This window comes from Camelus bactrianus, chromosome 34, assembly GCF_048773025.1.
Source record: "Camelus bactrianus isolate YW-2024 breed Bactrian camel chromosome 34, ASM4877302v1, whole genome shotgun sequence".
NCBI classification, from domain to species: Eukaryota; Metazoa; Chordata; class Mammalia; order Artiodactyla; family Camelidae; genus Camelus; species Camelus bactrianus.
In genome coordinates this window covers 62,471-84,814 of record NC_133572.1, presented here as the reverse complement: position 1 = coordinate 84,814, position 22,344 = coordinate 62,471, and the positions used below count along the sequence as shown (strand labels likewise).

General features: G+C 52.0%; 1 protein-coding gene and 1 long non-coding RNA gene across 5 annotated transcripts; one reads left to right on the top strand and one right to left on the bottom strand.

Moving 5' to 3' along the window:
* Positions 1 to 1,683: 1,683 nt before the first annotated feature.
* On the bottom strand, positions 1,684 to 12,199 carry LOC105075988 (uncharacterized). Of its 4 annotated transcripts, XR_006728234.2 has the most exons (6): positions 11,854 to 12,057; positions 10,468 to 11,744; positions 8,059 to 8,257; positions 4,743 to 5,047; positions 3,321 to 3,406; positions 1,684 to 2,037 (listed from the first exon to the last, which is right to left on the bottom strand). It is a non-coding gene; the product is annotated as an uncharacterized LOC105075988 (long non-coding RNA). The 4 variants fall into 4 exon arrangements; XR_012504057.1 differs by lacking the exon at positions 10,468 to 11,744 and having other exon boundaries at positions 11,854 to 12,199; XR_006728233.2 differs by lacking the exon at positions 11,854 to 12,057 and having other exon boundaries at positions 3,321 to 3,569; positions 10,468 to 11,846.
* Positions 12,200 to 12,233: 34 nt separating this feature from the next.
* On the top strand, positions 12,234 to 21,248 carry PEX26 (peroxisomal biogenesis factor 26). Its single transcript, XM_010963983.3, has 5 exons — positions 12,234 to 12,790; positions 13,904 to 14,044; positions 14,484 to 14,779; positions 16,339 to 16,485; positions 18,684 to 21,248. Exons 1-5 carry the CDS (start codon positions 12,576 to 12,578, stop codon positions 18,782 to 18,784), a joined length of 900 nt encoding a protein of 299 aa, XP_010962285.1. The 5' UTR covers positions 12,234 to 12,575; the 3' UTR covers positions 18,785 to 21,248.
* Positions 21,249 to 22,344: the final 1,096 nt, after the last annotated feature.

The following is a 22,344-nucleotide window of genomic DNA, read 5'->3' as shown; positions in this document are numbered from 1 at the left end:
TCAATCTCATGGCACACTAATAGGCTGTGATGCCCGTGTTGTAAACAGTGGTCTGTCTGACACTGAAGTTACAGCAGGACTTGGTCTGGAGGGGAGGCCAGGAGTCCATGCCAAAGTCGTCAATGCATAGGGAAGGCCTGAAACCCAGCTTCACGCCTTTGTCTTCATGAATGGTCTGTAATTTGGGCACAAGCTATTAAGTAAAGGTCCAAACTATCAGTTTATTTCTGGTATAAATAGGGTAATTCATGAATTTGCTCCTTTTTCCTACAGTCGCCAGCTGGCATGGGTCTTTTGCTCTGATTTATTCCCTGCCAGTGACCACTCCTCTCCACTTCTCTATCCTGGGGAAGAACAAAGTAAACTGCCCCCCTATTTGACCTGGGAAAAGGGGAAGGGGTGGGAACTTGGGCAGTGGGTGACTCTGCAGGGCTTCCACGGCTCTGGCTGTGGCACTGCTGCAAGAACAACCCTGGGGAGGGGCCCTTCAGGGGCTGGGGGGATGCTAGGGGTGTGCCCACCAGAAGAGAGCAGGTCCTGGGCCATGAACATTGGGGTCAGGCCTCCCACTGATGTCTGTGCCCTGGCAGGAGGAGGAGGACGGCTGGAGGTCGAGGTGGTCTCACCGTGGTCTCCTGGGTCACCACACTCCCAGCCGTCTCTGGAAACACTAAGTTTCGGGAGAGCCTCACACACACACACACACACCCCTCCATTAATCAGCTTATCTCTGTGGTGTCCCCAGAGGATGAGGTCAGAAAGATCACCGTCCTGATAGTAATGAAAAAATCAGTGGGGAAGGGAGAGAAATTAGACAGAAATGTTTTGGTGGACACCCTCTCTGTGCCATGCACTGCGTTCGCTGCTGAAGACGCACTGTGCACAGGAAGAAAGGACACCTGGGCTTCACCTGTTGGTCTTCAGAGGCAGCTGGACCACAGACACATGTCTGCTGGGCACTGAGGGGTCAGTCCTCCTCCATCCATTCCCCCTCCCTCCCTGGGACTCTGTCCCTCTGGTAGGGGTCCTCAGAGGTGGAGTGGTGTGCTGTAGTAGCTTTGATGTCACATTTATGGGTTAGAATTTTGGCCCTGGCATTTTCTGCCTGGTAACCTCAGGCAAGTTTCTTAACTTTTCTGAGCCTCAGTCAAATGGGACACTAATAACCACCAAGCAGGATTGTTGGTACCATTAAGCCTGGCTTGTAGGCTTTTGTCAGAACTGGGAGAAGGAGGTGTTACTACCAGGGAGTTTCTGCAGTGTTATCCCAGGGTCCTGCCCTGCCCCCTTCTGCTGGAGGCCCTGCAGAGATGACCCCTGAACAATGAAGACCCTTGTGTGGGATCCTGGGGCTCACAGCATTGCCTCAGGGCATCCTGTCCCAGTGAATTGCCTCCTTCAGCAGTGGCACCCTCCCCGGATGGGCCAACCAACGGACTGCAGATCAAAAATAGCTCCAATGAATAGAACTTGGGTCCCAGGAAGCCCACAGCCAGCCCTGAGTATGGAATTCCAGGGAGGGAGGGCTTCCCGGGGTCTGGCAGCCACCCGCATCCTAACCCCAAGCAGACACTCCAAGTGGAAATCTTTGAAAACCTTGAGCACACCAAGGAAGCTCTCGCTGAGTGCTGCGGAAAGATCGGCCCCCATCCCCGATGAGCAGAATAACCCAGAGACAAGGTCTTGGAGCTTAGAAGAAAAGAGGCAATTTTATTGCTTTGCTGGGCAAAGGGGACTCACAGCAGGCTGGTGCCTTCAAAACTGTGAACCCCCTTGGGGATGGGGTGGGGTGGTTATACAGCCAGAGCTCGAACAATAAAGCATCGATAACAAGCAGCAGAACCATTTTCTCATCAGAAGACTCAGAAGGGCGTCATGATGCCTCAGGGCGACCAGTTAGCAGTTAGACCTCTTTATCCCCTAAGCACTCAAGGTGTGGTCTTCTTGGTAATTCAGGCTGTTTTGTAAGGTTGCAGTCCCGTCACCTTCTCCTTGGAGAAGGGCTCAGAGACCAAGCTTGATTATTCCTTTTAATGACTGGAATAAAGTACAAACAGTAAGATCAACAGCCTTAGTTTCAACAACGGGCCTGGAACCGTGAGTAGCAACCGGTCAGTCAGGTCAGTTGACCGTTTTAAGGGCGAGCATAAGAATAAGCAACATGTTAGCCTAAGTGTGGCCATTTTACTAACCCTCCTTCATGAGGACACCTAACTTCCTTTACCCAACCCGCCTGAGAGAGCTCCCCAGACAGGACCAGCCACACAGTCCCACAGGCCTTCCCTGCTGTCCTGGCTAAATGCCGGTAAGCTCAGAAATCCTATTTTTCAAGCTGAATCCACTTCTCACCTCTAGATCCTTTCTGAGGTTTTGCAGTCCCGCCTTGAGGGGGGAGCGGGGTGGATGGGGCCAAGGCCCATCCGACAGTCTGGGGAGGTGCCAGCAGCCAGCACGCTGACCTAGGATGGGGGTGGGGGTGACACCTGGGGACGCATGTGCTGTCTTCCTGGCAGTTCAGAGAACCTAGTGTCCCCTTAGCTAAACAAGTCCTGAAGGAGAGCCTCAGGGGAGAGGGTGTCAGATGCAGGGCTGACAGCCGGGTGAGTGGGGAAGGCAGAGGGAGTCACTTGGTCATCTTACCTCCCTGGTGGAGAAGTGGTTACTCACTGGGCCAAGGGGTCCCTGCCATTTGTTCACTACCAAATACTCACGACCACCTCACTGGGTTTGGAGTCGGCAATACAGAAATAAAACACACAGCTCTCCACCCGGAAGGAGTTAATGGTGTGAAGGAAAAATACTGCAAACCATATCAGTAAACAAAGAATGCTGAAGCCATCAAGTCATCAGCTGCTGCCGCCGCCCCCCAATGAAGACCAGCCTGCAGCCCAGCCTCTGCAGCCGCTCACAATGGTGTACCCTGAGGGGATTCAGAATAAGAAAGGACAGGACTCTGGCTCTAGACAGCTAGGTGCTTGTAAGGGAATGAATTCAATGAGCCCAAATGTTTGCTTCCTCCCATACATAGAAAAACGCTAAATTCTTTAACTGGAGAAGCCTGGTTTTCTTTAGTTAACAAGTAATCTTTTTTTGTTCCAACTACCTGGCCCCTTGCTGTAAAGCTCCTATATATCCTAGCTCCTCCCCTACCTCTTTGGAGCAGTCCCTCAGAGCCATCTGAGAGGCTGTCATCCTGGGCTGAGTCCTCAGAATTGTCCACTGAATAAAACATAACCCTCAACTTTCAGGCTGTGCACTTATTTCAGTCAACACTGGTCCATGTGCTTCTCCTCTCCCACCCCATCCCCGGCTCTCCTCACCCTGTTCCTCTTCCTCCCTGCTCCGCAGCCAGTCCGTGGAGCTTCAGTCTTAGAGGTGAAGGAAGTCACTCACTGCTACATGTCACCTGATGGCAAACGGGTGTGTTATCCTCCAAAATGCTGACCAGCACCTCTGCGGGAGGGCACCGTCCACCTGCGGTTTATGCTTGCGATGGGGGCACCTTCCATAGGGCAGGACGTAACAATGGCCCCAAGAGTCAACTTGATTTCAACGTGGGACCCAAAAGCCTTCAAGGCAACAAGACTTTTAGGGGAAATGCTGGTTCTGGCAGGAGCCTAGATCCCTAGACTGGATGTTGAAGCCCACGAATAATGTGTCCCTGTTACTGAGATTCAGAACCAGAACCTTCTGACATAGGGACTGTAAGTCTCCCCAGTTCTCCCTCCCCAACCTCAGCATCCACCAGCCCCACACGACCACGCCTGTGGCAGATGCATGACCCTGACTCCACACCTTGCTCCTGGGGCTCCTCCCAACTGGATGCCTTTTCTCTAAATGGGAATTCTGTTTGACCACTGGGGCTCAGCTGGGAAGCCTTTCTCATCCATCCCAGCTCAGGGACGCCTCCCCACCCTCTCCAAATGCCTTGAGAAGTCTGCACTTTACATCAGATCCCATCAGACCCTACAGAGAAATGCACTTCTCACCCTCAGCCGGCTCTGTGTGACATGGGGTCTAGTCCGCAGACTCGTTTCCTCCTGTTCTTCCCTCACCCCTTCCCTTCCAGCCCACTGCCTGCTCTGAACTCACCAAGCTCATGTCCATCTCAAGGCTCTGCTGGAGGACCCTCCCCCAGACACCCAGGGTTGCAAGAACATCCAACTACGAGGGCAACAAGCTTTGCTTTCGGTGTTTCCCCACTGGACTCTGAGCGCTGGGCACGTGGCGGGTGGTAGGTGACTAAACGCTAGACAAAAAGCATAAATAACAGGCCTGGCACCTCCCAGGGTACCTGCCCCCAGACCCCTATCGTAAGCATCCTGAAGACAGAGACCCAGGCTCAGAGGTGTGCATCCTGCCCAGAGTGCAGCCCAGGCCTTGAGTGGAGGAGCTTCCCTAAATGTCTGTTAGTACAGAAGAGAGTCCTTTTGTGCCTCTCCCACCAGGCGGGCTCGGCAGCCTCCGTGGCAGAAAGAGTAACCCTGGTCCGCCGGCCCATCTTCTGGCAGCAGAGCTGTCCTCCACTCAGCCCTCTTTCCCACCACCACCAGCACCCCCTTCTGAGCTGGGTGGACTCAGAGAGGGTATCTGACCTCCCAGGAAACAGGGCTCTGCTGAGCTAACTGCTTGATTTCAAGGTGACATCTTCCAGAAAGACTTACTGAGACCCCATGACTGTGGCTGCCGTATGTCAAAGCCCAAGCAGATGGTTAGGAGAGAGTTAAATATTCCACACTTACCTCATCCTCTCTCTCTCCCTCTCTCAAGGGTGAACACTCAGTTCCTCTCCCCAAGCCCAGTCCTTCTCCATATTTGGGAATCTGGAACAGGCACAGGGGCACAGCCTGTCCCCCTCTGGTGTCTGCTGGGAGCTGTAGTTCCCGACGAGTGCCGGCCTCTCTGCTGTGGCCAGCAAGTGGGCTGCCCGTCCTCAGGAGGACGCCTGGAAGCGGTGGATGGAAGGGTGCAGCTAGGAGGCTCTACTTTCAGCTCTCTGGGAGGTGGCTCTGAGCACGCACCCTCTTCCACGGCTCCGTCTCCCCACCTGCAAACAGGGATAATTAGCTCTCTTTTCCCACCTGCCAGATTGTTTGTTGGGCAGGGTAATTAGCCAGCACCCACTAAATGCTCTGAGCTCATTCCAGCAAGGAGTGCTTTATAAATAAAAATAGTTATCTTTAAAGAGAAAATAGTCATTTTGATTGCCTGTCTCCATGTCAAAAAGACGCTGTTTAATCCTTGTGTATGCCCTCCACCCACCCTGGGTTTAAATGGTTTCCTGGCATCTCATCCCATTTTGTTTCATCACCTCTAGTTTCACACCCTCAAGAACAAACGCTCTCTCTCCTGTCTCTCTGAAAGGAAAGCATGAGATAGATCAACTCTGCGCTTTGCCAGGAGCACAAGAAAGTCACGAAGAGGCCAGGGCCTGCCTGGAGTGCCACAGCCCCTGCGTGGGTGACAATGAGCTGTCGGTGTGCAGGAGGCAGACCTCTGCTCCCTCTGAAGAAGGGACAGAGGTTTCAATGCAGGATTTTTGAAAGATCTTAATGAGAACTCCTGGGGGAGAGTCTAGCTCGGTGGTAGAGCACGTGCTTAGCAGGCATGAGGTCTTGGGTTCAATCCCCGGTACCTCCATTAAAAAGCAAAAGAAACAACTCCCTTCTCTGGAGATTTGAGAGGACAGTCGGCTACCCAGCTCCTTTAGAGGAGAGTGACTGGTATGGTGTAGTGGGAGCAGCGCACCGTGAACACCTGCGTGTGTTTTAAGCTGTAAAGTACTACACTTCACAACCGGGTGATGAGGAGTGGTTAGAACTGAGCACACAGAGAAGGGAGATGGACCCCTGCGGTTTCCTCCTGGCCTCAGGGTTACCTGGGGTCAAGGAGGTACCACTGCTTCTTACCACAGAGAACTGTGAGCATGGAAACTGTCACCTGTAACAGCAGGACTGTTATTTCTCCTTTTAGAGTGAGTAGTACCAACACCCACTTGAAGAGTAAGAAGGACCCTGTGCCGCACTGTGAGTCAGGCCACAGGGCAGCATAATCATGTCCAACGTACACACGGCCGTGTGTGTTTATGGACAGAAAGCTGAAGCTGTCACTCATGGACAATGCGATCTCAGACGCTTCTTATCCGCCTGCACTTTTTGGTCTCATCTGGATTTCTTTTACCCTGGGTGTGCACCGTTTTAACAAGATCAGTTAAAGGACCAAAGAAGAGCAGGCACAAAACAATCAGACCAGCAGTTGTAAAACATAAGGGAGATCTTTTACCTCAGAGATTCTTTTCTCAGGTATGGACAGTTTATGGAAATCTTAACGACAGAGGCCTGTGGAGACAAGTCAGAGGGGATGGCGCCCCTCCAGTAAGGAGGGGAGAGACGCCTTCATCTCTGCTCATTTCCTGGGCTGTAACAATATGGTGGCTCCAACATCGCTGGTCTCAGAGTTTCCTTGTTTGCTGTGGTAACATGTGATTCCTGTTTTTCCACCTCTGTTCTCCCTAGTCCCTCGGCCGTTGGCCGTCGGAGAGGGGAACGTGAACTCACTTCTAGTTCATTCAGCCCACGTAATGCCTTTTGTCCCGAGGGATTAGGGGCTGGGTGTGGTGGGCCTACCTGCAGTGTACTCTACTCTCACTGTCCCACTACATTTCAGAACCAGAGGCACAAAGAACAAACGCGTTTCCCAGCAGGACACAAAGCAGGAGGGGTGGTGACGGCGCACCTCCCCATTCAGGGACGCTTCTTCCCAGAGAACACCCACAGGCAGGGCCGTGCAGGCTCCGAGGCAGCCCGTTCCCAGTGAGGACCAGAGACCAGGGCCTGGTGGAAGGAGGGGCAGGCTCTCTTCTGTTGCCAGAGACACGGAGACCGTCCCCAGAAAGACTTGATCACTGTGGAGCCAGGAGGGCTGCCCCGCGGGCCTTGCAGGTGGGGGAACTTCTCGACACAGACTCACAGGAGGACACTCCTGGAGCTCAGCGGGGTCACCTCAGGGAGGGGCACTCTCTTCCGCAAAGACTGGTTTGCAGAGGAAGAGGCCTTCACAGAACCAATATATTGGAACCTGGCCGAGTAGTCCTTAACAATTTATTATTATTCCTTTTTATAGTTGAGGTACTGGGGATTGAAGCCAGGACCTCGTGCATGCTAAGCACACACTCCACACTGAGCTATACCCTCACCTCTGATGATTTTTGAACTGAACTGAACTGTCATGAGTTAAAAAGTATGCTCAGACTCCTGTTCCCCTCACTTTCCTGGAGTTTTAGTGTCCTGCCATTCTCACTGGGTCCCAGAACCAGACGCTGGGTGGGGTCAGGTCATCAGTCAGGAAGAACTCACCAAGACGCCCTGGAGGTTGCGGTCTGAGAAAAATAATGGAGATAAATGCAAAGGCGAACTGCAACCCCTGCTGTTTTTCATCATTATTTCATTTCTTTGAGGCCCAGGACCCATGGGACAGTGTTGGGCAAATGTTTGTTTTACTCACTGGAGTCAGCTGAGCAAGAAAGCCAGTGTCAGGGCTGACCGAGGCTGCCAGGACTGGAAGGCTAAGGCCCCCTTCTCTTCTTTGAGGTTCCTACATCCCTCTCCTTTCTACTGCCCAACCCAGGCGAGGTGTGAAACGAGGACTTCTGGAAATCCTCCCAACATTCCTCCCCCACCCCCACTCAAATACCTTAATCAGGGCTTGCTGACCCAAAATTCCATTTCAGGAAATAACTTGGGACCAAAGAGCCTGTCAGTGCTTTCCAGCCTTTTAAATACAAAGGACCACTTTTAATCGTCCGATCAATCCTGTTTCAGAATGTTTCTCTATGAAATAAAATCTAGTACCCAGTAACAACTGTGGCACCATCTCAGGCAAACATACAACTCTCTGAAATACTAAAGCTGTGTGGCAGGCCCCTCCATCCTACTTTCCCTCGAGGGCCTGCTGGGGGAGCCAAAACTGCTCTTCGTGCTGGTGTGGCGGGTGCCCTGCACATCTGGAGCAGAAGCCAGGGTCTGGGCACCAGCAGCGACCTCAGATGCTGCGACTTACCCCAAGCACGGGGATCTCCGGGTTGGTGAGGAAACATCTGAAGCCGAGGTGGGTCCTCGGTGGGGCAGGGATGCGCAATCTTCAGCTGTGACAGCAGCTGTGGCGCTACCTCCCGGTCTCAGTTTCTAGACTGTGGAGTAAGGCTCCTTCCAGCTCTGAAATTGTATCACCCAGGGTGACTGAGTTTATTGGCTATTTCCTAGGAAACAGAAAGAGAGCCCTAGAAGGAATGCCACAAACTGCTCACAGGAAGAGGGTGGCTGGAGTGTCAGTATCTGGAGACACCTCCACGGGTCTCATTTTTGGGGGGCTGTCTGGGGGCACGTGTCCCAGCTTCTGGCCTTGCACGTGGTGCTCACCATTCTGTACAGCCAGTTCTACGGATTCGTTCAGAAGAAAGGCTGGGGCCAAACTGCCTGTATTTCAGCCCCAGCTACCCCTGCACTCCTTCTGTGACATCTCTGTTGCCTTAGCTTCTTCATCTACAAAATGGGGACAAGACCAGGGCTCTTGTCACAGGTTGTTGATGATTAAAGCGAGTTGCATGTAAGGCACTCAGACCAGCACCTGGCACAGTTAACACCAGACCCTGTTACTGGGCCTGTCAAGTACCGGACAGATGACGGTGATGAAGATGTCTTCTCAGACACAGGAGCAAAGCAAGAGTTCTGCTGCATCTACATGGAGAGGAGAAAGCAGCAAGCACTGAATTCTGCCTGAACGCCAAGTCCAGGTTTTAAAAAAGAGCCATAAAAATGCCATCTAACTGACGAAGTTCTGGAGCTAGGGAGGCACGCCCTTGACCATCCTGGAAAAACACCATCCCTACCTGACAATACTTCTCTCTTTGGCTTGCTTTTGGCCAAAGGTTCACACCAGGCACCACAGACCCTACTGCGTGCACAGCTTTACCCCTGAGGTCCCTGTACTGAGGGGATCTGGCTGGAAGAGACACGTCCAGAGGTGCTGTCCACTGTCATGAAACGCACAGCCAGCTTGGAAAGGGCAGAACAGGCTGGGCTGATGTGGACATGGGCGTCTCTGACTCTGTAAGGATGAGTCAAGAGTCAGATTCCAAGTCAGAAAGTGAGATTCCAGAACTTGGAGGTAGAATTAGATTCCTTCTTCTTCTTAGTCACCGCCCCCCCCCCAGCATATTATACTGATGCAGGAAAAACGGATGTGGGGCGTGTAGGGCCGTGTCCCAGGCTTCGGTTGAGCCCCTGGGGCGTGCCCCGCCAAGTGTGGGTCCTTGGCTTCGTGCAGGAAAGAATTCAAGAGCGAGCCTCAGTTGAGTAAAGGTAGATTTATTCAGAGAGATACGTTGAAAGGCAAGAGAAGGGCCATGAGGTGTGGGGGTTGGGTGCTCAGATTCAAAGTAGGTACACACTCCATAGACAGAATGTGGGCCGTCTCTGAAGAGGGAGAGAGAGGGGCGGCTGGGAGGCAGCGTTGCCAGTTTTTATGGGCTAGGTGGCTTCATATGCTAATAAGTGGAAGGGCCAGTCTAAGTAGCCTGGGGAAGGGGCTGGGGTTCCCAGGAAGTTGGCCATCTCCCACTCTGACCTTTTGCGGCTAGCCTTGGGACTGCCACGGCACCTGTGGGCGTGTTATTCACCATGCTAATATTACAATGGGCGTATAATGAAGCTCAAGATCTGCTGAAAGTTAATCTCCCATCATCTTGAGCCTGAAGGCCTACTCGGGGTTGAATCTTTCACCATTTTGATGTTAATTGCTGTAGCATTCCTTGGATGGCTGTGCCCTGCCCCCTTCCTGTCTCAATACCATCTCGCCTTATATAGGCTTGAACTACTCCCGGGATTTCAAGAGTCCTACAGGCTGCCGCCCAAGCTCTTCTGATCCTCAAAACCACCCTGTGTGACAGGGGTGGGTACCAATGTCCTCAGATGAGAAAACTGAGGTGCAGAGGAGTCAGCTGACTTTCCAGAGGCATCAGCTGACTTTCCAGAGGCCACCTGGGCTCTAAATGGTGTAGCTTACCTCCCAGACCAGAGCTCTTCCTGCCACAGAAACATGGGCTCATCACCTGCTCAAAGCAGGTGACCAAATTACAGCCTCAGGACCCTGTTCAGGCAAGACACACTGAGCGCCCTGCAAACGGAGGGAGGACAGCAGGTCCCAGAGCGTGGGGGGCTGGGGACGGCTTACCTGTGGGTTCTGTGTCTCATCTGCTCTCCTAATTTTCCAAAAATGAAAGGATCCCAACAACACAAATGTTGGCATGGGTCAGGCCTTACAGATCCCAGAGAACTGCCTTGTCTTCACTTCTTATTTTATTCCAAGGGGAGGTAAGGTGGTTTCAAAGCTTGAGTCAAGAAGCTTGAGTTGTTAAGACACCTGTTTACGCTCCCTCAGGCAGAATAAATTAGCATTGCTGTGTCTTACCTTGAGAAATTCTGGGTACATTCTGAGAGGGATGGGGCAGAGTCACAGCACTGGTCTTCATGAATTGGTCAGTGGGCACAGCAATGCTAAAGGTTAAGTGACAACAGACAGACTGCTATGCAGCCTTGCCTATTCAAAGACTGGGCAAAACACAGAAATAGAACACAATCTATTTTTATATGGTTTTTTGCAACCTCCCGCTTCCTTAAATATCTTGACCTCATTCTGGCAGCCACAGCACATCTGCTGGCAGGGCAGTTTGTTAAGGTGGTGTTGCCCTCTCCTGGAGAAACTTGGGCACAGCCAGAATCTTCTGGTCAGGGGTTTAGGAAGGGGTGAAAGCTTGGAGGTGCTCCTGGCAGTGGAGGTGTGCTTGTGCGGGTCTCAGCTCAGGCTTGTGCAGGCCTGCTCAGGGCTATTCACTGCTTCTCTGATTTTTCAGTTCTGAGAAACACCTTTTGTTTGTTTGTTTGTTTGCAGTTCAATAATTATGTTATTGTTAATCATCTCTGCTGTCAAATCTGAGGCACAACTGGTCGAACATTTCAGTAACTTCAGCCTTGCACTGATCCACTCTCCAGAGATGTGCTTGCCCCTTAAGTTTGCTGTGTGAGAATGGACACCGCCTGGGGAGGAAGAGGGACTTAGTGGGGACACTGAGTGTGTGTTTGTCCCAAAGGCAGTGCTGCAAAATGAACACTGATCCCAGCAATGCAGGCTCGTCCCAGCACGAGGGCCACATCTTCTCTCTGCTCTGCTCCGAACCCCAGATACAGTTAGAAAACAAAGCTAAATGTAGTCACTGTTGTCACTCCCAAGCTCTCTTATTTCTCCTTAGCATTTTTCACCATCTGACATATAACTATACGTGTTTTACCTGCTTATTTTTAATTGTTTCCTTTCACTATGAGGGAAGCATCACAAAGGCAGACATTTTTGTCTCCTTTGTTCATGTGGGATCCTCAGTGTTTAGAACAGGCCTGGCACTTAGCAGGTGTTAACATTTGTGGAATAAGTGAAGCTCTGGCTTTATCACCTTATATGGTTCCAGGCTCCATACTTCTCATCCCAAGAGTCTGACGGAGTGATGCTTCTGCCTCAGCTCTCCATGTGGCCTTTCTGCAGAGAGCTGAATCCCCAGTCTGGGGAACCAGGGAAGCAGGTGCTGACCCCGCACCGGGCCGGTCCGTCTAGTCTAATCACATGGGGAGACGCTTCGAAGTGATTTCAGAAAGCAGGGAACTGGGAGGAGCCGGAGCTGCGGGATGAGCACAGAGCTGGGAGGGCCCAGCCAAGCCCGAGTGAGGCACTGACCATAACAGCTGTGCCTTACGTGTGTAAGTCCTTAGTAATTACTATCACAGCCACAACGCACTGAACACTTACCCTGCCCAGTCCTTTACTGTAAGCCGCATGACACACGGTACGGCTTTGTCTTTCATGAAATCTCTATTTTGCAAGAGACAGAGGCTCTGACTCGCTGTGCGGCGAGTGTGGGCTCCGTCTTCGCCACCGGAGAGCGGTGCGACACGACGGGAGGACGGCCTGAGCTAGCCCGGAGCTGCGGGAGGCGACACAGGAAGGAGCCCGAGGTGCCGGAGCCCAGCGCCCCGCCCGGCCTCGCCCTTCAGCTCGCGGCTTCCTCCGACGGCCACGGCATCCGGGGCGCGGCATGCTGGGGCTTGTAGTCCGAGGCCCCGTCTGGGCCGGCAGGGTGGCCGCGCCAGGAGCGGAACTACAACTCCCAGAGTGCCCCGCGCCGCCGGGCGCCGAGCTTTGGCCGGGGCTACGCGCGTAGCGAGTATGTCGGTGCTTGTGGTCCCGTGCCCGCGGCTGCGGCCCTGCCCCTAGAGACGATCCGGGGTCGGCCCTCGGGAGCCCGGGGGTCCTAGTCCTTGTCGGGGCCAAGTATCCGGGGACACGTGCTCTGCAAATCCGAGGGCGTCAGGCCGTCCCGCGCCGGAGCCGCAGGCGAGCCCAGCCGCGCCGCCCTTTTCTCGGGCTGCGGCCTCGGTAGGGTCGTGGGCCAGGCCGTGAGGTCCCTTCCTCCTCCCCAAGACGCACCGGACACCCCGCAGCCCCTGGAGGGCGGCCGCTGGCGGCCACCTATGAGGAGTGACCTCGCCTCCTCTGCAGCCCCCCTCAGGGGGCTCGGGGGGCCCCTGCGGAGCAGCGAGCCGGTGAGCACCGCCCCGGCCCCGTCGGCGGCCGCACTTCTGCTGGAGGAGGCGGCCGACCTGCTGGTGGTGCACCGGGACTTCCGCGCCGCCCTGCGCACCTGCGAACGCGCCTGGCAGGGCCTGGCCGAGGAGCCCGCGGGCGCGTACGTGCTGGGCGCGGTTGGTTTCGGGTGACGGTGGGAGGGGCAACAGACCCCAGGACTTCTGCCATCCCAGATTGTTCACGGGAGCCTTGAGCCTTGCTTTCCTTAGCGGTGCCTCTCCGAGGGGCTGGGGCTCATCTTGTGTCCATTCTACCCAGGAGGACACGGAGGCTTTGCGCAGTGAGGAGGAAGCGCTCGAGTCATGTAGCGGGGCCCGGTGGGAACCCACAGCCAGTTCTTCCTCTCTGTCCCCAGAGTATAATGGCATGATGGGAAGACAGAGTTGTATTGTTAAGTTAACTTCTGTAAGAAGGTAGTGGAAGTCTCCAGGTACAGCCCTCCCCCAAGTTGTCCCGTTCTGATCTTTGGCTGGTGAATGGGAATGGGCTTCAGAGCAGGAGTAATGTTCTGCTCCTGCTGAAGGATCGGATCAAAGAATCAGTACTAAGAAAATCTTGGTCCTATCTTGCTCTTTCTAATGCTTAGCTAGCCTCTCTGGTAGTTGAGGGCATAATTCCTCCGTGGACTGTAAAGTTGTATTAAGCCACACTAGAGAGGGGTGGGTAGAAAAGTCAAAGCTGACCGCAGAGAATGGTGAAGAACTGGGGAGTCCTGGCTGTGTGTTTAGGGGGTTGGGCGAAGGCTTGTTGCTGTCAGTGCTGCAGGCTGTGATTCTGGGTGCTTGGACCTGCTTCAGGAGGTGGTGCTAAGAGGCCAGTAGCCGCGTTCCTGTGCCTGCACTCAGGCGAAAACCTTGCTCCATGCCCATTTTTTCACTGAGCAACCTCTTAGCTCCAGCTCCCTTTCCACCCACATAGCTGTGCTGCACGTTATCCTTTCCCCCTCAGGAGTCAGTGCACCTTTCCTGTTCATTAACCTGGAAACAGATGTGTGTTGGGCAGTTGCCTCTAGGTTTACAGGAACTTGTAGCTCCTGGGAAAAGGGCAGTTTTCTCTTGTGCTGGGGCCCGTGAGGCCCACTTGAGTAATACTGGGGAAGATAGAGGTGATGGCTGCTGAGTTGGGAGCTGGGTAAGAACTGTCCCAGGGTAGCGATGGGAATGGAAATTCAGGGGAACCACTTCTAAACTCAAACTGGCTTTTCTGCTGACAGCTCGTTGGAGGTGAAATGCTCTCTGTGTGTTGTGGGGATCCAGGCCCTGGCAGAAATGGATCGGTGGCGGGAAGTCCTGTCCTGGGTTCTTCAGTATTACCAGGTTCCCGAAAAGCTGCCCCCCAAAGTCCTGGAACTGTGGTAGGTCCTTAGGTCTGTACTGCTTACACACTGGGTCAGTGCAAGAGCAAGAGGGTTTTCCTGTCCTCTCCCAGAACAGTCCTCATACCTTATTTTTTCCCTTCCCTACTGTTTCCCTCCAAATCTAATTCTTTCCCTTTTTTTTTTTCACCCCAGACTTCAAAACATAACAAAGGATGAGGAAGGAGGAATTTAAGAGTGGGGTAGAGAAAAGAGGAAGGAATAGGAGACGTGAGGTGGGGTGACAGAAGTAGGATGTGTCAGAGCTGAGAGAGCTCGCTACTCCGGAGAACTCCTGGTCCTTACTGTGCCAGCAACCCTGAGGGAAAGGGCCAGCAGGCACAGGGGAGGGGCCGGTAGCAGGAGTGGTTATGAGAAATGAACAGACTTGAAGCACTGACTGCCCTTTTTTTGGGGATTGGGTTATTTGGGGCTGCAGTGTTCTTTTATACAGCAAAATGCAAGAGCCTGGAGCCCTGCTCGATGCTGTCCGTGCCTGGCTCCGAAACCCTCACAATCAGGGCCTTCCAGAGTACGGAGCCTTGGTGGAACTTCACCTGCAGCGGGTGCTGCTTCCTCTGGGCTGTGTGTCAGAGGCTGAAGAGCTAGTGGCAGGCTTTACAGCCTTCAGTGAAGAGCAGCGTCTGAACGCACTCCAGGCGATTAGCACCATGAGGCAACAGCAGAAACACGGACACTCTGGCTCTGAGGAGACCCAAAAGCTAAACCTGGAAGGTAGGACATGATCTTTCTGTGGCCTCTGTTCAGTAGAGTTGTGGGCTTTTTCTTGGACCTTGGGATCCACCATGACATTCCTGGGAACTTGGGAACAATTTTTTGTCCTAGTAACTTTCAGATCAGAATAAGAAAACTGTTGAGTTGCTTAGAAAGCCCAGCCTAGACCCTCTGAGGCTGACAGTGGAAGGCGGATGGTGCAGATCTCAGAACCTTGACTTTTGTCTCCTGGAAATCACCTTCTCCTTGGGGTCCTGTCATTAGATCTCTTGCCTCCACCACGCTGGCCTGGGTGGGATGTTACTCCTCCTCTAAATGCTGGCCCAGGTACTTATGTAGCTGAGGTATGTTTGGGGACAGCCAAAGGAAGATAAACAGCTGACACGGTAACTTCATAACTTGACTTGTGATATAGAAGTGACTTGTCTTCAGCTTGAGCCCTCTACCCAGCCTCCTTTCTGCCTTCACTTTCCAGACCTGTCCGCATCTTCTTCCATAACTGATGGCCACCCCATCAGGGCCAGCCCTCCTCTGCTTATTAGAGTGCAGTTTGACAGACGGCTTCCATGGGGATACCACTTCAGGATCCAACACTGTCCTCTGGCCAGCACCTGCAGGGGCACCTCCATGGGCTGGGTAGGGTGGGGCTGGTCCTCTACTCCAGACCCTTCCCCTGGTCCCTGAATCCTTTCCACCTCCTTTCCCTTGAATGATTGAGTGATCCTTTGATCTGTACTTGGACACTTGCAAGGACAGAAAGTTCACTCTCTCCCAGAACAGCTCATTCCAGCTGTGGCCTGTTCTGCAGGGAGGTTCTTCCTGATGCTGAGTCTAAATCTTCCTCCTGGTAGTTTTTACCCACTGATCCTTGTTTTCTTCTGTTGGTAACATGTTGAATAGGCCTACTACCTTTTTTTTTTCCTACATGAAAGGCCTTCAGCCATTAGGAGACTGTAATCCTGTCTCCAAAGTGTTTTCCTTTGTGTGCTTAAGAGCTTGGACCTGCTGAGACAAGATTACTTCTTTGCAAACAGGTTGTTGGCTTCAGGGATGTGTGTGGCCCCCTCAGACCCTCAACCTGTCCACTTCCTGGGGAGGAGGGGGTTGGATGGTGAGGTCAGGGGGTCCTATCAGGACTGGGATGTTCGTACTCACAGTCCAAGACCTTCTTCTCTGTACCTTTTAGGGGCCCTTTGTTTTCCTGCATTCATCGGGGACTATTGCTCTGGGTAACTGTATGCATACATCTTAGGCCAAAATATAATGAATGCTGTAAAACAGGGAGGCTGTTCATTAAAACACCAAGTATTCCAGTTTTACGCAGTTGAGTAGATGTGTCTGCCAAAGTCGTCTCATAAGGAGATGATACTCTAGTGATGTAGTCTGTCCTTAAAACATCTTTGGAGCTTTTGGGATTTCCTTCAGAAACACTTTATGAACTACGTGAGAAAACCAGTCTTGTTACCTTTTGTTCGACTCTTATGATCAAGCTCAAAGCTCAGAGTCAGGAAGCTGGTTCTCTTACTTACCTTGGAATCACACTCTGTCTCCCTGGCCAGGTTCCTCCTCCCACAAGTTCCTGCCTCTGCTGACCTTGCTTCGCCAGCTGTGGAACTCTGCAGTGAGCCACCTTTTCTCTCTGCCCTTCAGAAGGGGCCTCCTGGCTGCCTTGGTCCTCTGCCTCTTGGTGGTGAGGTTGGATCCGGGTGAGTGAAGACGCCTGTCCCCCTCCCACCCTCCTGAGGAAGGGGCAGTTGACAGGAGCTGGGCCTTGGGATCCCTCCTGGGGTAGAGGTTTTTGAGTCTCTTCTGCGAGGATGGGTTGGTGGACCTGAGCCTGGCCAGCCCAGCCCACCCAGGAGGAGAGACAGTCCTGGAGAAGGTCCACTCTGCCCTGTGGACCTTGCATCCTGGGTGAACTCTGAGTAGAGCCCCAGAGTTAAAAAGAAAACCTTTCTCATCATATTTTGTAAAACAGTCATGGGGTGGGGATATAGTTCTGGTGGAGTGCGTGCTTAGCATGCCTGAGGTTCTGGCTTCAGTCCCCAGTGCCTCCATTAAATAAATAAATAAAAACCTAATTTCCTACCCCAGAAAATAAACAAACAAATGAAACAGATTGTAGGAATACATGCACCTTTTAGAGAATATAGAAAATAGAAAAAAATATAAAGGAGAAAACAAATCACTTGAAATGGTTTTACTTAGTTTTTTTCTATGGATATGGAGGCAGTTTTGCATGTCATGAGTGTTCTTTATCTCCTTCCAGTTTTACTGAGATATAATTGACGTACACTGCTGTGTAAGTTTAAGGTGTGCAGCATAATGATTTGACTGACTTACATCATGGAATGATCGCCACGTTAAGTATAGTGAACATTTATCATTTCATATGGATAAACAATTTTTAAAATAGAAAACAGTATTTTTCCTTGTAATGAGAACTCTTAGGATTTATTCTTTTAACAACCTTTGTGTGTAACATGCAGCAATGTTGATTACATTTATCATACTGTGCGTTATATCCCTAGTAATTATCTGCCTTATAACTGGAGGTTCGTGCCTTTTGACTGCCTTCATCCAGTTTTCCCTCCCCCGATAAGTATTTTTTAAAACATGGCTTTCAGCTTTAAATGGCTAAATAGTATTCCAGTTTACAAGAACTTCCATAAGTGATTTTACAATGCCCTGTTTTATTGAACGTTTTGATTATTTCTTAGTCTGTTTTTTGCCATGCTGTGAAGCAGACGTGAGCTTAGTGCTTTTTGGGAGCAGCCCTGCTTGTCCTCAGGGTTAATTCCTCAGACCTGGAGGCATTGGGCTGGAGGTTAGGCGTGCACTCTTGGACTTTTCGGTGTGTTACTCTCCGTAAGTTAAAATCTAATCTCTACTCATGAATTTAGACTTAGGATAGAATTGTATAACTTTCAAACCTGAAGGGAACACTGGAAACCCTTCTTCCAGTCCCTTTTCTTTTTCTTTCTGTTTTGGTTGAAAAACCTAAGAACCAGAGAGAAGAATGATTGGCCCAGGGTCACACAGATGTTTTGTCTGTTGTTCTTGGTTTAGTCTTTGCTTGTTCAGGAGCTGTTTTTGCACAGTGCAGGTTGTACCCTTGACGCCTTGGCCGAACACTGAGCAGGAGTTCCCTCTGAAAGCTCTGTTTGCTTTAGGAGGGGTTCACTCACTGGCTCTCAGGAAACCTGAGGAGAGTTTGTGTTCATCCCTGTGTGCCCTCTGACCTACATTTTTTCAGAGACTTGGTAAAAACTTAGAAACTTTAGTGGTTCTTACGAGTCTTTCAGTCTCATAAAACCTGGTCTCCTGGTTAGGGTCATTGAGGGGCCACCTGAGCTGCTTCCCTCAGGGAGCTTTGGCCTCCAGGCCGTCTGACTCTGCTCAGGCCCAGTAGAGAGGATGTAAAGAAGGCAGACTGTAATAGCGTTCTTACTAACATTTTTAAAAGAAAAGAACATTTTTCTTTTGAAGAAAGGAAAAAATCAATTAAAAACCAGCAATTCACATAAGGAAAAAAACCAACTCAGCTTTAATTCCAAAGAAGAGGGCTTTACTTTTATTTTCAATATAATTAATTTACGATAAAAACAGGAAATACTGCCACTTGGCTTCAAATGTAAAAGGTACTAAAAGGAATGTGGCAGCCTCAGAGGCAGCCACCATTGGTTAGGCTTCCTGTATGTCAGAAAGTTAGATTAAAGCAATATATTTGGATCGTTTTCTCAGCAAAGTTAAGGGTGCTGTAACCCAAGTGAAGAAAATACATCCTGGAGAAGGGAAGTCTTTACTCTGGGAGGGGCAGCACTGAGATCAGTCCTCCAGTGGGAGGATGGGGCTCCCGGTGGGACGGTGGGGGTGGGAGGCCCACTGACCCCTCTCCCTGCAGCTGCTCCTCCTTCCCTGACCTTCGTCAACCAGCTGGCTCAGCTCTTCCGTCGGATCCGCGAGGCCATGTCTCCTCTCTGCCGGCTTCCCATCCACGACTGAGAGGTCTTCCTCATTCACCTCAGCCCCTGCTTCCCAGGCTGGCGGATGAGCAGAGTCACTTTCCAGGGCAGCCTGTTTCCTGCTGCTGTCTGGGCCCTGCCGGCGCAGCCACCCAAATTCTAGAAGGGTGCTTATCCGGCCAGTACACCATGTCTTGCTCCCTGAACACCCTCCCCTTTGCACCTCACTTGGCTGGCTTGGTAGGTGGTGTGAAACAAGGTGGGGCCAGAGGGCACAAGCCCCACAGAGGTGCCTCACTCAGGAGGGGCTTGGGAACGGAGAGTGTGCCTGTGAAACATTCTGTCTTCCTGCAAAGGCAGGGTTTTGATTTTTCAGGCTGGTGTTGATGAAGCTGGAAGTTCAGAACAAGGTCCTGGTAGGGGGACCTTGGCCTTCCGCTTGCTTGAAGCACTCACCTCTGAAAGTCACCCCCAGGGCAGGCCCTCCCTGGGCAGGGTGAGGTCTGAGAGTGCCCTCTTCCCCTGAGTCTGGTCTGGTGGTTTATCACTGCACCTCTGGGTGGCCCGTTCAGACTGGGCATGGCTTCCAGAGTCACGGGCTGCTCCTCTCCCTGAGTAAGGGGATCTCGCCTGGTGCCTCCTGGGCTTCAGCTCAATTTTCCAGGTCGTTGTGGCTGAGCCAGGCTCAGCTCTGTTACACCGGGTATCTCTGCCCTCTCTCCCCTCCCCTGCCCTGCAGCAGTTTGCACTTTGACTGCGGCTGTTTACCAGGTTCTGCCTGTGCCCTGGCCTCCTTGGTACACACCAAGGTTGCTGGTTTCCCCCCTTCTGTGTCCTGTTGTTCTGTTATATTCTGTTGTTTGTATAATGCACAAGTTTTTCTGTTCCTATGGCCTTGAAAAGTAGGCCAGCCTCAAAGGCTGATGAGCTGAAAATGGAACGGGTAATCAGGTGAGCTGGCAGGAGTGTGTGGAGGGGGCTGGGCGGAGGGGAGGCATGGCTTTGAGGGCAGTGAACAATTTTATTCCTTGTCAGAGGGAGGAGGCATTGGGGTTGAATGCCTCAGTGTTTTCTGTCTCTGGCCACAAGAGCCCTGCCTGTTTCTGCGCAAGTGCGCATAGAGCACTGCCTGCTGTGGGCCAGGGAAGGCTTTTGGCAGCACAGGAAGGCTTATCAGCTTTTGAGATTTTCAGGAGCTACAGGTCAACAGCTTCTCTTTCATAAAAAGAGTGGAGGAAGTAAACTTCAGGCCCTGGGGAGGTTAAGTCCTAGGGTGTGGTCCAGCAGCAAAGCTGGGAGTGAAGAACCCTGCAGAGAAGGGAAGCAGTTAGTTTGAGGTCTCTCCTCTGGAATGATTTTTAAATCTGGTCGTGTTCACACCCTGGGTAAAACCTATCTTCATGGAAGTTAAGGCCCTCAGGCACTGGTTTTGGCCAACACCCCCACTTTGACCTGGGGCCTCTGATCCAGCTGCCCACAGTCAGTTTTCTGAAGCTGCGCCCCTCACACCTCTGCCTTTTGCACCTGCTGATCCCTCTGGGGGTCCTGCCCCACTTTTGCCTGGTAAGCCCCTCGACCTTCCAGACTTATTCAAGGGTTGCCTCTGGGAATCCTTTCCTGACGCCCCCTGCTCCAGGCCCTACTTCATTCCCCTTCTGTGGTGGTGACCCCGTGGCTTTGTGATTGTGGGATTCTGGGGCCTCCAGTCACTGAGCTCTTTGAAGCTCGGGGTGTGGCTTGTGTTCATGGGGCAGGTGTGGTCCCTGCCCTCCTGCTTGCTAGGTGTGTGGATGTTGGAGAGTGATTTGACCTCATCTGTGAGTCGGCTCTTCTCTCAGGGGGACTTTTCAGGGAGTAACTGAGAGCCTCTTGTGAAGTACCTAGTGTGCTGCCTAACCCAGGTGAGGGCTCTCAGGAGGATAGCTGTGTCCCCATTGCCCAGCCGAGTGCCTGGGGGTTAGAAGGTGTTCAGAGGCGTTTAAGAGAATGAGCAGACGTACCTGACGGACGGGGGGTGCCTCTGTGCTTTGGTGCATGTGTGGGTTTTGGGTTGTGGAAGCCCCGAAGTCACCATGTGGCCCTGGGTTCTCTGCTTCCTGTTTGTCTTGAGCTCTGCAGTCTTGTCTGGTAACCAGCCACCTCCCAGTCAGACAAGAACTCAGGCCCCCTCCCTGGTGCCCTGGGTCTTTTCTGAGGATGCAGACTGCTGCTCCAGTCCGTCCTGAGCTCTGGGCTTGACGAGGTCTGGAGCCAAGGGAGGGCATCCCTGTCACACTTGCACCTGTGCTTTCCAGGGCGCTTGCCTCTAGCCACAGGTGGCCTTTGAGCCTTTGAAATGTGGCTGGTCCAAGCTGAGACGTAAATACGCACTGTAAATTCTGTACGTATACACTGATTTCAAACACGTAGAACTAAAAAGAGGAAACTCAATTTTTATATTGATTGCATGTAGAAATTAATATTTTGGATATATTGGGCTAAATAAAATCTATTACTAAAATTAATTTTACTTGCTTTTACTTTTTTGTTGTGGGGCTACCAGAATGTTTAAACTTGCCTAAAGAGGGCTCATCAGACATTTCTGTGGGCTGGCGCTGTCCAGTCCAGAGAAGCAGCCCGTGTAGCGTGGTTGGCAGACATTTGGTCTGGAAAGACCACCTACTAAAGCCCCTTTGTGAGTTAAGGAAATGGAGAGCCTGGTGTCCCGAGGGGTGAAGCCATGCCCCCAGGTGACAGCCTGCGTGAGACCAGAGTCTCCCCACCCACCCAGTGTTCCTCTCACTGCACTGTGACTGGCCCCCCTGCCCAAAAGTCAGCTCACTGCCAATATGCGGACGTATCTGGGAGGTAACTTCAGCCACCAGTGGGATGGTTCTACTAGGTTCTGTGAGAAGACCACCTGCGGCAGGTGCTTTAAAGTGTAGGGTGCTGGGGGAGGGGGGACCGGGGAAGGTTGGCAGGGGAGAAGAGGAATTGGGGTGCAGTGGGCAGCCTCAGTGGGTGGGTGCCCAGGGTGGCCTCTGATCAGCTTGCACCAACTTGTGAAGGAGACGAGTTCCCTCGTGGCCCCTCCAGTCCCTTCCCCATGAAGGGGAAAGACCACGAAGTTCAGGGAGCCATGACAGTGGAGGCTGCTGAATGCCATCACCAGTATCATTGTTACAGTTTTTACCCTGCTCATAACATACTTGGTGGTTCACAGAGAGAACTCAAAAGTCAGTTTACTCAGCGATGTTTACTGAGCATCTTTGGTGCACCCTGAAGGGGGGGGGGGACACCAAGATGAATAACCACCCCTGCCTTCAAGGTGTTCCAGCTTTGTAGGGATGCTTAAACATGCACACGTACATATACCAAGGGTCCAAAGTGAGGGATGATGAGTGTAATGGAAGAAGTAGTAAAATAAGCTATGGGAGTTTTGGAAGGTAAATAAATAAATGGTTAATACTAGCTGTCATCCTTTATTGGGGATTTACCATGTGCTTGGCACTTAGCTTAATCATGAGTCTCAATTTTTAGGATCTTCTAGTATAAGACAAAATCCAACTTGTAGTTTACTAAGTACTGTATATATCAGTGCATTGTGTTTGGGATGCTCTC